The 19,170-nt window shown below is 44.3% G+C and overlaps 1 protein-coding gene across 1 annotated transcript in view; it reads right to left on the bottom strand.

Moving 5' to 3' along the window:
- Window positions 1–19,170, bottom strand: part of LOC308168910 (ADAMTS-like protein 1) — a gene marked incomplete at both ends in the record, with an annotated part of 91,685 nt that overhangs the window by 25,263 nt on the left and 47,252 nt on the right. The window contains 6 exons of the mRNA XM_080543552.1: window positions 3,943–4,100; window positions 5,101–5,175; window positions 5,855–5,981; window positions 6,778–7,014; window positions 7,427–7,472; window positions 14,113–14,240. Of these exons, the coding sequence (XP_080399678.1) occupies window positions 3,943–4,100; window positions 5,101–5,175; window positions 5,855–5,981; window positions 6,778–7,014; window positions 7,427–7,472; window positions 14,113–14,240 (771 nt within the window). The remainder of the gene's footprint in view (window positions 1–3,942; window positions 4,101–5,100; window positions 5,176–5,854; window positions 5,982–6,777; window positions 7,015–7,426; window positions 7,473–14,112; window positions 14,241–19,170) is intronic.

Genomic DNA, 19,170 nt, shown 5'->3' with positions numbered 1-19,170 from the left:
CTGCATCAGAATGATCCCACCAGGGGATAATTGGGTTGTTGAGTGAAGCGTATCATTAGCCATGGCCCTTTTCACACTTACGGCTGGGACATACATACTGTACATAAGTATACATACATAAGTATTTGATCCCCTGCTGATTTTGTAAGTTTGTCCACGTACAAAGAAATGAACGGTCTATCATTTTAATGGTAGGTTTATTTTAACAGTGAGAGATTGAATATCAAGAAAGAAATCCAGAAAAACACTTTATATAAAAGTTATAAATTGATTTGCATTTGATCGAGGGAAATAAGTATTTGATCCCCGAGCAAAACATGACTTAGTACTTGGAGGAGAAAACCTTGTTGGCAAGCACAGAGGTCAGACGTAGTTGTAGTTGGTCACCAGGTTTGCGCACATCTCAGGAGGGATTTTGGTCCACTCCTCTTTGCAGATCCTCTCCAAATTAAGGTTTCGAGGCTGGCGCTTGGCAACTAGAAGCTTCAGCTCCCTCCATTGATTTTCTATAGGATTAAGGTCCGGAGACTGGCCAGGCCACTCCAGACCTTAATGTGCTTATTCTTCAGCCACTTCTTTGTTGCATTGGCCGTATGTTTTTGTTGTCATTGTCATGCTGGAAGACCCATCCACGACCCATTTTCAATGTCCTGGCTGAGGGAAGGAGGTTCTCGCCCAAGATTTCACAGTACATGGCACCATCCATCATCATGACTGCAGTGGCACGCCATCTAGAGATTCGTCTTTTTTGCAGGTGATTATTAAATTATCTGTTGATCCGCCATCTGTTTCAAATGAAAATTTATTTTTAAAAAGTAGTCATAGCAGAAACGCTATGCTATAATTATATTATATTAATAAGTTAAAAGAACATCAAGTGAAGGGCAGTATTTTTCCAGTGATCTCTCTCTCTCTCTCTCTCTCTTGCTCTGAACGAGGGTTAACAAAAACCAGTAGACAGTTTCCTAGTTATAATCGGTTCACTTTCTTCAGCTGTTGCTGCAGAAGGTTGTATATTCATTTGTGATGCATGACAGGTCGTCTTTCACCCCAGATAAGTACCAATAAGTAACAATAACTAATAGGGATGTAACGATGCACTCAACTCACGATTCGATACGATTCACGATACTGGGTTCACAATACTAATTTCTCATGATTTTCTAACAAAATGAGATGTCAGAAACTGTCATAGGAGTAAGTGCTTTGGCCCCTTTTTCTAGGATTACTTCAGCCTTCAATATATGGCAGTTATTTAACATTTCATACATGTGACATTTCACATGTACACAAACTCACAAAAGTATAAAAACACTGCTCGTAAAACAGACCATTTCTCTCTCCTTATCCTGACAGATATTCTGTAGTTTTGCATTTTGCCAGTGCCCTTGTCACTACTGGAAGCAAGAGGCGGTACCTGCAGCCAAATCAGGTTGCACAGGTAGTCCAGCTCCTCCAGGATGGCACAATCATACGCAAGAAGGTATGCTGTGTCACCCAGAACAGTCTCAAGAGCGTAGAGAAGATACCGGGAGACTGGCCATTACACGAGGAGAGCTGGACAGGGCCGTAGAAGGGCAACAACCCAGCAGCAGGACCGATATCTGCTCCTTTGTACGAGGAGGAACAGGAGGAACAATGCCAGAGCCGAATGACAAAATGACCGCCAGCGGGCTACTCGTGTGAACAAACTGTCAGAAACAGACTCCACAAGGGTGGCATGAGGGCCCAACGTCCTCTAGTGGGACCCAGCACCATGCTGCTCCATTGGCATTTGCCAGAGAACACCAGAATTGGCAGGTTTGCCATTGGCACCCGTTCTCTTCACAGATGAGAGCAGGTTCACACTGAGCACATGTGACAGACGTGAAAGAGTCTGGAGATGCCGTGGCGAATGTTATGCAGTGTATATACAGGCTATACATGTTATCTCTTACTATAGCCTACTTTGAGCTATTTAAAAGATACTAGGCCCAGTTGTACCCCAACCCCCCCCCCCCCCCTTCTTAAAGCCTATCGATCAACATTCCCCACACACGTGAAAGTTTCACACTGTCTGTTCATATCAAAATGAATCTCCCCTTCCAAGCCAAAGCAAAGTCCCTCCAGTAAATGTTGATAGAGATACAGCATTATGGCTTTTCCTTCTGTCTACAACTCGCACTAAAAAAACGAAAATTAAACAATAAACAAACCATGTTACTATTATTTAGGAAATGTGAATAGACAAGTAGGCTAATCAAAACTATTTAAAGTAAAGTAACGTTACATAAAAAATAAGAAGAAAATAAATAGATAAGTTGTCCTAGGCAGTCTATTTTCTTCATGATCAACATGCAGTTTTACAATTGAATGAATGAATGAATGGTCTTTATTGTCATTGATATAGTACAGGTACCAAACAACGAAATTTGGGAGAACTATTAAACAACTAATAGTTGTTTAACAACTATTAAACAACTATTAAACAAATAACAGAGGAAACTACCTACCCATTTGTAAGGGGAACAAAATCTCTATCTTGCAGAGAGTGAATCCAGAACATACGTACACAGTTTTAGATTTGGTTGGCACCTAATTTTTAAAATTCTTTAAAATTCTTATTTTTATATTTTTATATTTTTTATTTTTACAATTGAGCACACGCTTCTCTGTCTAAACTAAATATAAATCACATTCATAATGAAGTGAAATGAAACATTATATTATTGATGGCCATTATCAAAGGAAAACTCAATGTACAAAGATAGGGATGGCAGTAGCAGCGCCACAGCAGAAACGCTGTCAGTACGGACGCCTCAAGTGTGAGAGCCACAGCAGCTCTGCCATGTACACCTGCTGTTGAGGTAGAGGTAGCCAGTGTGGCCCTAGGGTTACACTCACCTAACCTCCTCTAGCAGACAAAGAGCAAATGGGTGGGTGAGGGGGTGGGATCTATACTGTAGGTTTCCATACATAGGAACTATCATAACCATAGTAGACAGCTATGTTATGCCAAGAGCATGCATTCAACTATCTCACTGCCACAGGGCTCTTTCACCTGTGCATTCGAATGCCAATCACGTGAAGCACCAAACTACCACAATTGACACATGCCAATGACATCACACCCTTATATCACACCCTTGCTAACCCTTCCATGCCTTCCATACTCCCTAACCCTTCGTTACATGTAAATACACTAAATAATGCAGATCAGGCATGCCACAGTTGTGTAAGGGGGACCTTTCAAGTTCTAATATTATAGCCGTGGGCCGTCTATTCCAAAATGTCACAGACGAGAGTGTGCCATGAAGGGGCATTGAAACCACTGAACTGTATCAGGACACACAATAAAGCCAAAGAAACGAAAACCTTTGATTTCATAACATCACCGAGCCAAAATAAACCACTCGCTTTGGAACAAAAAGAAGCGGAAAAAAAAGCCCGCTCTACCCTTGTTTTCAGTATAATGACACGCTGCTTCGAAAAAACATGTGGCTTCTCCAAAAGAAGTAAGTGAAACAAGGAGCAGTGTGTGCATTTGATTTTAAGTGGCATTCTCATGCCCCCGATGGGCTTAAAACCTAAACAGATGAGCAAAATCCTCGTGAACTCTTTGTGACGCCGGGAGTTCACCCAGAGTTCACGGAAACAAGAACCTGATAGCAGGCTGATTTGATCCGGAACTGATTTGGCCCAAGCATCCTATTTTCATGGATCCCATAACATCGCAATATGAGTGATGTTATCCAATGCAGGAACAGTGTTTGGGAAAGACTGTGCCAATGAATTGATACACAACCTGGTTTGCATTTGCCAAAATGGACTCTAACCCCCTTCTGCACAATTGGAGATCTGAAAGGATCGGATAGATACTACGCAACACAGCATACAGTACATTTCCACATTTCCACAAATGCCAAACAGCTAACATAGTTGATCATGGTCCCTCTTTGTTACCTTGACAGTGAAGTCGGCCCCTAGCGGTCCAGTGATTCTCAGGACTTCCTTGTCGGGGAGTTTCTGGTAGTCCAAGGTGGTGTTCTCCAAGTGATACTGGCCAGAAGCATCCAGAGAAAGCTCACCTTTCACCCCTGGCAGGGTCTTACTCTCCAGGTCTAGAGGAAAGATGGAATATAGCATCCGTATATGAACGACAGCACAATGACCACTGCAACTGTTCAAATTGTGTTCTAGGTGGTGGTGATAATGATGATGATGATGAGGATGATTTATATGATGAAGATAATAAGAGTTATAATAATCCTTCTTCCCCAAATCATCATCATGATTGTCATGGTTATGGTTATATGGCTGTTTTGTTTTCAACTCCTCTGAGAAGAAAAAAGACTGTCATTAAAAAGCACAGTGCTAAAACCAGAACGTCCCTTTATCAACAACTCAGTACAATTCAGTTAGATCTAGTTTCACATATACCATAATATATTCACTGTTGCATTTGGACCAAAACATGCTTTCAGTTGCAGCAGCTTTTCCACCGTTTGACCTCAAGTCAACCCTACCCTAATGGGCCCTTGTCTAAATCCAGCGTTGACGTTTAAACAATAAGAACACAAGCACAGACACATCCCCAAAGCAGCAGCAGTCATCGCACGCAGCCAGGTGGTTACCATTTCACTGCCCTCAGCAAGAAAATTGGAGGAATATTTTAATGACCAATCTGTCCGTGTAAAAAACTCAAACTACTCTCCGCCTCTCCGAAAAGATCTGCGAAACTGGCTACAGTGGAAAAGGATCGAGGAGGGATGGAACATTTGTTATCAATTTTACCAGAGTATGAGTTTCCTGCCAACGCCTTGACATCAGTGATACTAGCTGGAAGCTCTTGGACCAGACTTCATTAAAGCCAGAGGGAACAGAAAATACTGCTCCCACTAATTCTGCCGGGACTTCCCTCATAAGCTAGAACTAGTGGTGCCTCCATTGACAAGAGTTAGCCATTAGATCCAGTCACTGTCCCAAAAATATCTCAGATGAGTGTCTAACTCTTGTTTGTAGAGTACTGGTGTAAGTATTTGTGAAACACTTATAATAAAATATCAAATGAAAAGCATCATTATTTATCTGTAGCACCCCCCCGGACCTACCAAGACTTACACAAGTGATCCGGGCCTTTCAGGACCAGCCGCACATGACGACTCCCATAGGGGATGACAATGACTGTGTCCTCAGCTGAGACAGAGAGAGAGAGAGAGAGAGAGAGAGAGAGAGAGAGAGAGAGAGAGAGAGAGAGAGAGAGAGAGAGAGAGAGAGAGAGAGAGAGAGAGAGAAAGATGAGTTAGAGTGTTAGCAGTTTTTTTTGTTAAACAGGTCCTAAACACCTGGGGCCTCATTTATAAAGCTTGCGTACACCCAAGAACGTGCGTACACACATTTTCCTGCAATTTTGGGATTCATAAAAAACGAATTTGGCGTGAAACTGTGCGCACCTCTACGCACACTGGCCCCCCTGCGTACGCAGAGAAACTGGAGAAATGAGCAACTGCGACTCCGCTGGCAGAAGGATGAAAGAGGAGAAACGCTTTGAAATGGATACCATTGTGTAACATAAATCGAAATATTACCTCTCACGTATTATATCATTGCACGTAGCACGAGGCTGGACAAGTTGACCACCATTTTAGATTCGATTTTAGATTTAAATGAGCAAAATTAAGAGTTGATTGTGATTTATAAAGGGAAGCAGGCGTGGGACTTGCGCACCGCAAATTCCACTTGCGTGCGCACCGTTTTATAAATCAGAATGTTGGTGTGCGTAAATGTTCTTGCTTGTCTACGTATGCAAGCTTTTTATGCCAGTTCTACGCAAAGCTTTATAAATGAGGCCTGTGATCCCTGGAACATTTCTTACCTTTTCCCAAGGAATGCTGGGACTTGTAGTGCCCTCGCACCAGCCTGCATGAAGAACCATCTCCGTTGCACACACCACAGTTGTCCTCTTTCGCCGTGCTCCCTAGCTGGTGATCACAGCCTACAATCTGATGTGAGGAGAAGGGAAGGGAAGGACCTAACATGAGGTTTCAGCTAGTCTTCCTTAGCCCTCAGTCTCTGAATATTGAAGGCGAGTTCACCTTTAAGTTACAAATGTACTGAACAAGTATGAACTTACTAGGTATCTGAATTAGAGATTTGGGTGAACCATTCCTTTAACCTGACACAATGTACTTTGTTGAACGAAGGCAGCATTTTAATGCTACAATATTCTTTACCAAACAAAGACATGTATTTGATTATTGTAGACGTCAGCACAATATTCTAGCTATATTAAGCCAAACCACAATTTCCTCATAACAGGGGTAGGATTGCTTATTAAGGCCTATTTACGCACACTGCGCTTCAGTACAGTATGTGATTTGCTTTAATCAGGAAAAAACGACAGTATTTCCCAAGTTGTCAATCATAATCGCGTTCTTGGATATTTGCTCATTTCTTATTCATTCTCTAAGCAGATGCCCTTGTGTTGGAAGAGTTCCACTTGCTGTGTATAGCTTCTCTTTTGATTTATTCACCATTCATTCAAGGGGATTCAAACCACTGTAGTGTAGTTGGTTAAGCAATTTGGCCATGGCAGGGTATATCTAGTATCAGAGCAGAGAGGCAGAAGAACAATACTCATGGTATAAGTAGCAGGTTTGTTTTGTAAGAACGAGAATAATACTATGTATCTGGAGTTGTCTCACTGGATGGTTACACAACTCCATTTCAGTTACTGGTCATACAGTAATACCAACTGCCAAAGCTGTGACAGTGCATTGAGGATAGGATCTCTCTGACCTGGCAAGCTCCACTGATGCACATATCCAGGGACTCCGTGTAGCAGCGTGTCCCGTCAAGCACCTTGGGGGCCAGCTCCATCACCAGGCCTGAGGTCTTGGACTTGCACTTGAGGGCGCAAGGGTTGCCTGGGTCATTGTCCAGGGGAAGCCACTCATGGTACTGGCCTTGGTAGCGCACATCTCCGTGGGCAGAGCACTGCTGGGCGCGGAAGTCTCCAGCATCTGGAGGGCAGTCCTAAGTGGAAAGTGGCCAGAGGACATGCTCTGTAAACTCTTAAATTGGGATAAGACAATACACAAAATAAACAAAATATACAGCATAATACAAATGTTACAGCTATGATGTTCTGCTTTAAGCTCCAGTTCAATAAGGAACTGTCTTGAGCTTCAGTAGTTTAATGATCGAAGTACTCATCGTTGGGGTTCAGAGAAGGAACATGAAAGGGCACTAGCAAACACCCCCCTCCCCACACTTGCCACTCTTAGCAGGGGTTTGGCTCCCAAATAGTTGGCTTGACCACATCGTTGTGAACAGTGTTCTCAAACTAAATCTCCTCCACAGTTTGCTGTCTCAAACTATTCCAGGACAGAACCACTTCAAAGAGTCATTGACGTCTATTACGTAAAGATGAGTTTGCTCAACTTACCACATTACTGCATGTGCGATATTTGATATTCTGCCCCTCGCAGGTCCTGTTAGAGAAAAAAAAATGTATGTGTGGGTGAAAAGGCTTCGGGTGAACAATAAAACAATCAGTCAGTAGTTGGCTGGTTGAAGTGAATTGACACGTTAACAGTTGTTCTAGGACGGACTCCCATTCCTTTGTTTTCTAAGATCTGAAATAAATTATCTTTAAAGGTTGATACCCCGAAAGGTCCAGTCACCCTCATTATGACTATTGTATTTTCAGATATGATGGCTAATCTCATCTCAAAGGTGTAAAGAGGACTCCACATACAGTATGCTGCCAAGTCTGTATTAGGATCAATGAAATCTCAATAAGGAACATTATCTTAGCCTTTGTAACACAGGGCCCCAGATAGTACAGCGCACTCACTGTAGTCATATCAAAGCAAAATCTGCTGAACAGATTCAGATTCGGCAGTCTGGATGGCTCTCTGGTCGACAGTCTTCAGCATTTCTGTCCAAATGATGGAGCAAACCACATTTACAAATTGGGATTCTTTTTGTATCTGATGCTGGGTATGATAAACGATAGCTGGTGACTGCTATCGGTGGATTATCCTCGAACGGGACAGAAATGACTCAAAGGGTTGACTTCAGTAATATAAGAGACATTCCTGTGTCACCGGTCCAACTGATCTTTCATGATATATATATTTAAAAATTGTGTATGAAGCGTGTGGCATGGCAAGATCATTAGACCCCATGACACATCCAGACAGTCAGCGCTGCCAAACCAAACAGAGGGTCCCGGAGCCCTAACCCAAATGACACACTTTTTTAAACACCACGTTGAAGAGACAGGTAGCAAAGAGACGAAATCTGGACGGAAAACCACACCAGGCCAAGGAATTCATCCTGCGTCCTTTGACAGGAGGAGGTCACGGAAAAAAGAAGAGTCAAAAACGAAATTCCCTTCTCGTGTCGTCACATAAACGTGAGCCATGGTGCTTGGAAGTGGCCAGTGCACAGTGGAGACCAAAACCAGGAAGGTGAAGGAGAATTCATCATGACATCATGTGTTGGAGGGAGAGGCTGTTTGGAATTCCAGGACTCCTGGGGCTGACGTGTAACTCCTGAATGCCGACCAACAAACACATGGCTACCACCATGCAGTTTGTTACGCCAAACAGACACACACACACGCACGCACGCACGCACGCACGCACGCACGCACGCACACACACACACACACTCCTTCAGGTGCTTTTGCACATAGCTCTATTGCAACCATTGTAAAACAGATGGATTGCAATTCTTTAAAGTAAACAGAGCTGATCTTGTATGTGTTAAAGCCATATAATCTCCTCAATATGAAACAGCACATTACATTCATAATACTGGATGTGTATTGAAATTGCCCAGTACCATATATTGAATTAATCATCATAATACCCATATACTTGTCATCAAGTCGACTCACATGGCAAATTATAGATTGAATGTAATTGCAAGAGGAACCGTTGTCATAATATTGGACGTAAATGTATGAGCACTGGGAAATGCGGCCAATTTAGTAATGTATGAAATATGTTCTCATTGTAAAGTTATTCTGCTGGTTATTTCCAGTGTAATAATAATAATAATAATTCATTAAATGTATATAGCGTTTTTCCGAGGCTCAAAGACGCTGACAATATAGGGGATATGGGAAACACAAAAACAACAAGTAACATGGAACACAGAGTCAGCGAACGGGGAGGGGGGGGGGGGGGGGGTGGTGGGGACAGTGGAGGTGGTTAGGGGTAGCTAAGAGCAGGCAATCAATGGCCTTAAAGAGAGCATTTAGTGGTTCCCTCTGACCATCTGAGTTGAGTCAGACATAGGTCATATAACTGGACATGAGTCTGAATAGGAAGTTCCTTCCTTTATCCTTCCTTTCGTAATGAAGATGACTGATCTAACAAGATTGGACACAAGAAAAAGACAGAAGTACAGTACTGACAGGCAAGCTCTGGCAGGCAGGCAGACAGACAGACAGACAGGCAGATAGACAGACAGACAACAGATATTCATGCAGTATTGTCACAAGGTCACAGACATTCCATTATTTTCAGACTTATCACCCTGATGCATGCTAATGAACATAATAAGGTGGCCCGTAACTTGAAAGTTGGGGTATTGTCAACGCGGGTAACAGAAAAGGAAGACTGACTCACTTCCCTAGTAAAAAAAAAACTGTACTGTAGCACAACCATGCTAAGCATTCCTCTTCTAGGTGTTAGGAAAAATCTCTGCCTTGGATCTGAGAAGAAACGTGCTATGTATGAATAATTTCAGGAGAGTACTAAGAAATACAGTCCACTTGACACAGGATTATTGATTTTGGCTGTGAGAGGGTTCGTCAGGGGCTAACTCAAGGGAAGTTGGTTTCAGCTACTGGGGACACACAGAGGGTGGTCCTCTGCTGTAAAGCTGTGTGTAATCACAGTGCCTGACACAAGTTAATTAGATGAATCGTTGACTGAGAAAACTGACTTTTAATTGCCACCAAAACTTGTCTTTAACATGTGTTAACACAACAAGTGTGGATTACCTTTGGGTCAAATTCCCAAATGTCACCATCATTTTGCATCACTTTTGAAATTTGATAACCAAGCAAAAATTGGGGACACCACTTGGTCAGTCACGCCAGATGTACACATCTGTTCATAACTGCACAAGTAAGTAAGTAAAGTTTTATTTATATAGCACCTTTCATACAAGAAATACAGCTCAAGGTGCTTTACAACAGGAATAAGAACATAAAGTGAATATAATAAAAACCTATACAAGCATAGAATGAATATAAAAGCAGGGTAAAACAGTGTATACAAGATGTATAGCAACCATAGTTGGGCTACATGGTAGTTTAAATCCCTTTCACACATACAAGCCTTCCCAGTATATTCCATGGAATTTACCTGGTACGGGGTATGTGTGAATACGACTGTACAGGGAAATTCTCTCATGCAATTACCCTGGTCAGGACCTTGTATAATTCCATGGAATTTAGAGGGAAGGTTTAGGTGTGAACAGAAGCCAGAACAGTGCCTGGTCCGGCACGTGAAGGGTTCCGTACGCGGAACAAGTTAACCAATCACAGCGAGTAGTTTCTCACTCTGTACTTTTGGTTTGGTCAGCTGATGTTAGAGTTATAAGGATTACTCGCCGAATCTATTGCATTGCAATGTTTTGGCTCGACTAGCGAGCGCGTAATTGATTTTCAACAACATTGACATTCATTTAAAATGTTCATTTTGACTGGTTGCCGACTTGTTCCCGCTTTCACCAGCTGCTGTCACAAACACACTGGTTGTAAGTCGCTTTGGATAATGGCGTCTGCTAAATGTTTCAAATCTAAAAATACTGTCACATGTAAACTTGGAGTGCATTTATGTAAGAACTAGACCTGATGTCCCAACTGTAAATGAATGAGTTTGAAATCTGTGTCTTGAGGACCACAGCACTTTTGATTTTCATCTGTCCTTGACAATCAGAGACTGATCTATACCTGGCACACCAAATGAGTGGCACTGTCCAATCAATGACACGAATCAATCAGCTGAATGCTGCCAAAGTGAAAAGAAAAGCAGTACCGAAGACCCAAATATTCACCTGGACCATGATTACATTAGGCCCTGATTACAATATGTTGTATTCTAATAGAATACTGTATTGTTGTGGATTGTATTTTATTGTATTATTTAAATTAATTCAATGTGTATTTGTTTATACCCTGACTGCTAAAAACTCAGACAATTCATGTGTATCTAATTAAGTACACACTCATACACTCTTTGTTGTTTTTAATATTGGTACAATGTTTCTGCATGTTATCAAGTGTACTGAGAACACAGGCATGTACCGTAGTGTGGTTGAGCCCAAGGCAAAGAATATTTGGTGGTATGCATGAGCATACACATGAGCATGTGTGTGTAGGGGAGGGTTGGGGTTCCAAGTTAGCGCACTTGTGTTTTGGAGTGTGGGTATACTGTATGTGTGTGTATTTGAAGTGTGTGTATACTGTATGTGTGTGTATTTGAAGTGTGTGTATTTTAATGGGTCACAGAGTTGGAGTGGGGTGGTGGTGGTTTGGAGGGTGTTGCAGGCACATTTCCAGTCATCTGCCCCAGTAACACAGGAGGCCTTGTGCGCTGCTCTTTAATGGGACTTTGATCTCCCATACAGGCCGGGCTACTGCTCATTCCCACGCAATGGTGGGGTGGGGTGGCGGGGGGTCCTACCCAAAACCCCAGACTCGCCAACAGTAGTACCCCCTACACACACACACACACACACACGCACACACACACACACACACACACGCACACGCACACGCACACGCACACACACACGCACACGCACACGCACACACACACACACACACACACACACACACACACACACACACACACACACACACACACACACACACACATACACTCTTTCTCACGTCTCTGCCCACGTCCCACATGGAGATCAAACCTCAAACAGCTCCTAACACGTCAGTTAATGGGGGTCACTTTAACAGCCAGTGGCTCTCTGAGGTTTACTCAACCAGAAGCTCTGGGCAACAGAAATGACTGCTGTTGGTAATGGCGAAATGGGCTCTTATAACAGCTAGGCCACAATGTTTGCAGAACAGTGCAGTGCAGTGGCAAGGCACATTAAGTTTGGGGGTAAAAAGAAGGCATCTTTTTTCTCTCAGAAATAGCCTTCAACAAAAACAACTTTCCTCAATCTTCTCTGCATTATGTCTTGCAAAGACAGATTTGTGGATGTGACATCCTAAAGGCACCTTACATCGCATTTTGACCTAATGAGTAGTCAATTTTCCAGTTTTGTCAGTGCACTTTTGGCACACATGCTGTTTTATCGTCACGCTGAGTGGTCCTGTCACAGTGGGACAGTAAGACCCCACACACCCCCTCCCCAGCCTCCCACAGTCTCCACGTTGTGGCGACAGACTTGACCCCTCCTGCAAAGCCCACTGGGTACCTTGAGTGAGCAAATGGGGTGCATTGGGGAATAATAAAGAGAGGAATGCAATGAAGTCACCGCACAGATATTTCTCAGTCTATAAATGTGACAAAATTTCTATGGAAAACATACTCTTTTTTTCTCTCTCATTCACTCTTCCAATCCTTTTGTATATTTGGCCCCTTTGACTGTTCTCGTAGGTCTCTGAGCTTTTAGTGTGTTGCGCTGATCATTGAAGCCCATTCCAGAAAGGTTGCTCTGACTTAATGCTAAAAAGAGAGGGCTTACACACACATACTGCTGAGCACAGGTGCCAGACAAGATATACATCAGAACATGTGCACTCATTGTTTGCAGCCCCTACAAGTCCAAGTACAGCTCAAATGATACGACTGAAATGGTCATATACAGGGTCTTTGTTAGGCTCTCATTTCTGAAACATACTCATGACTGTCAACGTTATTCGGACCTGAGTGTTCACTGTCGACTTTTGATGAAGAGGCAGATGACAGCCTGGGCCCGATTTGCTGGGGGCCAGATCTGTGGATACTGTAGATCTCTCTGTTGACCTTTAAGGTTTATTTAACAATCGTATAAAATGTATTTTGAGCACTTCGATTACAGCTCATGGGAACGGGGCACACGGCGAGATTTACTTGCGCTATTAGGGACCCTGTCTGGGTCCATTTGGCAGGACATAAACCACAGAGAGAGAGAGGGAGAGAGAGAGAGAGAGAGAGAGAGAGAGAGAGAGAGAGAGAGAGAGAGAGAGAGAGAGAGAGAGAGAGAGAGAGAGAGAGAGAGAGAGAGAGAGAGAGAGAGAGAGAGAGAGAGAGAGAGAGAGAGAGAGAGAGAGAGAGAGAGAGAGAGAGAGAGGGGCCCCACTTCCATCGTGCAAGACTTTAATGGAAACCAGTCAAAGCCCAGTCAGGACTTTACTCTTTGAACAAGGGGGATTACCTTGACCGTGTTTGAGCGCAGGCTTACAAATTGTCAATGGACTTTTTCACTTTGCTGTCATTATAACGGGGTTATGACTTATATTATGCTCATTCTCTTTAGCTGATCATAAGCTCTATTGAATTCATTGATGAATTCATTTTTATATGGACAGACAACCCTTTTCATTTACTGGAGAAGAAGTAGGCTCTTTCAGAGCAACACTTTCAGGTTGACCTATCTTTAACCTCTTACAATGTATTATTCTATGGCTCTGGTCATGATGATTTTTGCTGTGGGGCTTTCAGTGCAAGTTTGCTAACCCGGGTCAAGTTTTGACACATATTTAACCAATAAAACCTGTAAAAGAGAAGTATTGTTGCAGCAGATCATGCTAAGAGGGGGGGGTCTACGGTGACCAAGGGAGGCTGTTAGGACTTCGGGAAAGACAGGGAGGGGGGGCAAGAGAGGGAGAGAGAGAGAGAGAGAGAGAGAGAGAGAGAGAGAGAGAGAGAGAGAGAGAGAGAGAGAGAGAGAGAGAGAGAGAGAGAGAAAGAGGGGGCTAAAGAAAAGAGTGACAGACACACAAAGGGACAGACAGACAGGAGAGGAATGTGAGAGACATAGAAAAACAGAAAGAGAAGGAGAGACTACTGTTGGTGACCAGGGAAGACAGAGGGATAAGGAGAGGGATATTTGGGAAGAGAGAGAGAGAGACACACACAGTAAGTGGGCTGAATGTCTTACTTGGAGCTGAGACAGCGTCGGAGTGAGTAGGACGCCCCTCCTCCGCAGGTGCGGGAACAGTCGCTCCACGACCCCCAGGCGTCCCACAGGGTGTCCCTGTCCTCCTCCGAACGTGCTGTCCGCGAGCTCTGCACAGAGAACGATCATGACACACACACCTTTAAAACCCTAACAAACAAACACACTCATATGCACATCATGCCCACCCACACCCATGAGCAACCCGCCCCCCTCCACAAACACATTTTCACCATTTAGCAGACACTTTTATCCAAAGCGACTTACAATGATATATTAGAGATTAACAGGGACAGTCTCCCTGGAGTAATTTAGGGCTAAGTGCCTTACTCAAGGAAACATTAGCAGTGGTGTTCCCAAGTGGGATTTGAACTCATGACCTTCTTAATAGCATTCCAACTCGCTATCCACTAGGCCACCACTACCCCACGGACACTACCCCACTAAACACACGCACGCACGCAAGCACGCACGCACGCACACACACACACACACACACACACACACACACACACACACACACACACACACACACACACACACACACACACACACACACACACAATTACAGATGCAATTAAAGATGATTCCCAATTAAACTGTACTACATATTTGAGGTGTTGTTTTGCAAAAACAGATATCTCTGTTTGTATTTATTATCCTAAAATATTAATATTTTTTGTGCACTTCAGGGAACTCTTCATAATATTAGGTAATATTTATTTATTTTACACAATGGCATCAATTTCAAAGTGTTTCTCAAGTTTCATCCTTCATTTCTCCAGTTTATGTGCATACGCATGGGTCAGTGAGTCCGTGGAGGACCGCACATTCTCCCGCCAAGTTTTTTTTTATAAATCCCAAAGTTTGCTTAGAAAGTGACGTACGCCTTCTTTTGAGCGTAGGCAATATTTATAAATGAGGGGCCCCAGATCAGGAGGCCAAGATAGCTCAGATACAAAAGCCTTGGTGTGGCCCACAATACCCCTCTTCATAACAAAGCACCATCCTGCCAGGCACTCAAAAGCAGTAGACACTTGGAAATGAATCAGTGTCTGTGGATGAATCCCTACTCAAAGTCAAACATTTAACTTTATCACTCTATCACCTCATTGTTGTAGTAATAGCTATTGAGTTACCGGTGTGTCTCTTGAAAGCAGGCCATTGTAATCAGAGTTTTATCTCATACACACTGGAGGTCATCTCCTCAGAGAAAGTAACGTATAGCGCAATCAAATCTTTCAATTGAAATACCTTATTTACGGCAAATGAATGGCAAGCAATAGCCTACATGAGAGCCTCCACTGAGAGCGTTTGCAGTAGGTTCATCAAATGAACGCTCAGATGAATGTATTACCAAGGCAGTGAGCCAATGAGAACGCTGTTAGGTAGGCTCGCTCGCGAGCATGTGACAGGAAGAGATAGATGCCGATAGGAAATAATCAAAGCTCTCAGCTTTCACCCCACATATTTCAGTCAGATGTCAGAGTCATCTTTTACACTGTGAAATGTTATGCTTCTCTTAACAAGCTCCAGTCCGCTCTTCTTTCCCCTATTATAATTGCTTCGCGCTGTATTTGGCAGCGGATGGAGTGGAGATATCACTTTTGGTCCAAGATCAATATTATGAGAAGATGAATTCCGCGCTTGCAAGGACAATGTGCATCTCAGTCCTACCGTGACGGCCAAATACTGAAGGCTGTCTTTCTCTCTGTCACGGCCAACTCTGTTTCCACAAGAGACTTATCGCTGGTGGAATGACTCACCTTGCTCCGAGGCAGGTGTTTATTTGAACGGTGTCAAATGATTAGCGTTGTCATGCGAGGTGGATCATCTAGCTGGTGTGTATGTGTGTGTCTGAGTTAGGTTTCTTTCTCTTGGCTCTGTTCTCTCCCAAGCTTTCCCAACACCCCCTTGCACAACCTCATGTGTGAGGTTTTGGATTTTTATCAGTTCCACATAGCTCTAACTAATCAAAGAGGAGAGGTAAATAGGACAAGACAAGAGAGAATTAGATAACGGATGCTGAGGTAGGATATCATGACTGCGTTCTTGCCTCTTGGCAATGAGCCAACTCACGATGAGCCAAATGACAAACCCACAGAAATTAACCAGAACAATTATTGTTACCCAGGGGAGGCCGGTGGAGGAACGAATCAGAGGACGGGATCATTGTAATACATGGAACGGAATGAGGAATGGTGTGTTTGATACCCCAGTCTCCTCTGTTGTTACCCTTCCCTACCCATCCACCTGCTACCAGGCTAATCTTCATAACGTATTGTCATACCACCTGGGGTATTATGGGTAAAGATCTCGATCCGAAGGCGACACTTTACTGTGCAGGGGTGTTCTCAGATTGTGGAAATGACTATTGTCCTCCTGAGCCTTAAAGGCGGCTACACACTAGACGATTTTAACCCCGATTTAGCTGTCGCCGACCAGTTTTTGCGGTCGGCGACAAAATCCTCCAGTCGTTGCAAACCCGGGGACGCGCCGTCTCCGACGCTCGTTTAATGTGACAGGCTCAGAGACGCAATCGGAGGACCGCCGACCCCGTCGTTAGGGCCGTCGCAGGGCTCCAGATCTTTTCAAACATGTTTCATTTTATCGGCCGACGGAGTATACATTCTGCGAGTCTGAGATGGGCAACGACCCGTGTGGACAGCACAGCCAACGAGAGGTCGGGGAAATAAGTGATAATAGCCTTTAGCTACGGCGCTAGTTGTTGTGCTAGGTGCATTGACTGACTGTGTCCGCGAATGCTATGCTATTGTTGTGCTAGGTGCATTGACGACACCACTGCAGACGACACCACCGTGGTGAGATGTATCTCGGGGGGGGACGAGGCGGCGTACAGGGATGAGGTAGAGCAACTGAGCAAGCTGTGCAAGGTTAACAACCTGCTGCTAAACAAGTCAAAGACCCAGGAATTCATCGTAGACTTCAGGAGGAAAAAGTCCGAGATCCAGCCCCTGCTCATCGACGGAGAGAGCGTGGAGAGAGTCTCAACCCTCCGATTCCTGGGACATCACATGCGGGATGACCTGGCCTGGAAGGACAACACAAAAGGCACCATCAAGAGGGCACAACAGCGGCTATACACCCTGAGATGCCTCAGGAAAGAACACAACAAGCAGGAGATACTGGTGGCCTTCTACCACGGCGCAGTGGAGAGCATCCTCACCTACGGCATCTGCAACTGGTTCCACAGCTGCACAACAGCGGAGAGAAACGCGCTACAGAGAGTCGTGAGAACAGCACAGAAGATCACCGGTGCCCCCCTCCCCTCTCTGGAAGAGCTGTACAACACACGCTGTCTCAGGAAGGCCTCCAAGATCTCCAGGGACCCGACCCACCCTGGGCACGTACACTTTATCAGGCTGCCCTCGAATAGGAGGTACAGGACCCCGGCCGCTAAGACAAACAGACTGAAGAACTGCTTCTACCACAGGGCCGTCAAGTCCCTGAACACAGCAAAGGCCTAAGTTCTGGGCCCAGGACAGTCCGGACGGATTGTATGGCAGCTAGTGCTGAGGCACAAACATGTACATTTCAAGCCTGCAAACTGTGACACTTTAAAATAACGTGAAAAAAATACTTTTGTGCAATATGACAACCCTAGTTGACTATCTGTGCAGTATAGTACAGTGGATTGTGTACATAGCCTTTATTTATGTAAACCAGCTCCTTACCTTCTTGTGATTTTGTGCTTTTTCTAAAAAAAAAAAAAAATTCCCCTTTCCTAACACCAGGGGAGCCACCCCTCCTAAATTTCGTTGTTTGGTACCTGTACTGTAGCAATGACAAATAAAGTCCATTCCATTCCATTGACTGACTGTGTCCGCGAATGCTATGCTATTGTTGTGCTAGGTGCATTGACTGACTGTGTCCGCGAATGCTATGCTATTGTTATGCTATGTTGAATGGTGTACTAGTTTTCACTGAATAAATCGCGATTTCTTTCAAAGAAGGTAGCAGGTGTGTTTATGTTCATGTCAAGGAATCGTCCTGACCAAGTGAAGAATCTTGTAGTCTGTGAGCCCCCGTCGTTAACACATCCTGTAGTCTGCGCTGTGCTGCGACGTCTGCGCGCCGCTGCGACACGGACACCAGCACGACGGTCGTTTAGTGTGAGAGGCTCAGCGATGTTACAACTTGAAAAGTCGTCTAGTGTGTAGTCGCCCTTAAGCCCAATGCACACGGCCCCGATTTTGTCGCACCGCCGAATTCGATTCCATTGTTTTGAATGAGACAATGCACACGGCGTGCGATGCGATTTTATCGCACGACAACATTCGATTCTCCATTCACACCAATTGAAATAATTCAAAGAATTGAGAATCGAATGTTCGGCGGTGCGACAAAATCGGGGCCGTGTGCATTGGGCTTTAGAGAGAATAATTGTGATTCCGGAGTGGGACCCTTTAAACCTCTTGACGGGGGTGAGACCTGTAATTTCCGTCTTCATTGGAGAGGATTGGAAGCTGAACAATGTATCGGCACCCGGCAGAGTCTTTGCTAGTGGCTTAAATTTCCCAAGAAAAATTCAGATCCCAATACACAATATAAACCACAGTACCGATTGCCCTGAACAGGACCAGAAAGAACCAAAGCTTCACACCTGCTTTTTAAAGCGTATAAAGCGCCCACTGATCCAATGAGTAGTTTACACCAAAGCTCCAGCCTTCCCTTTAACAGAATGCCTGGGTGCGCCTTCTCTCTTTGAAGGCGCCTTCATGCACGGACCCCTATGGCCCCCCTTCCCAGTGGCACGGCATCTCACTTAGTTTAGAATGACAAATGGCTTTTGGAGTGGAAAGGAGATACAAGGTAATAATACTGCTCTGATTATTTACTTTGGGCCCCGGTAGCAAAAACGCCCCCCGTTCTTCACTCGAGGAGGGGGGGGGGGGGTCCATCATTAAAAGGGGGGGGGGGCTGTTATAAACAGCCATCAATGCGGGCGATCCGCAAGGCACGTCTGAGGGGGAACGTTGAGGCCTAAACACAGCCACTGGAGCGTGCCTCAAATCATAT

This window comes from Nansenia antarctica (assembly GCF_963989245.1).
Source record: "Nansenia antarctica genome assembly, chromosome: 12".
In the NCBI taxonomy this organism is placed as follows: domain Eukaryota; kingdom Metazoa; phylum Chordata; class Actinopteri; order Argentiniformes; family Microstomatidae; genus Nansenia; species Nansenia antarctica.
This window is presented reverse-complemented; position numbering and strand designations above follow the sequence as displayed.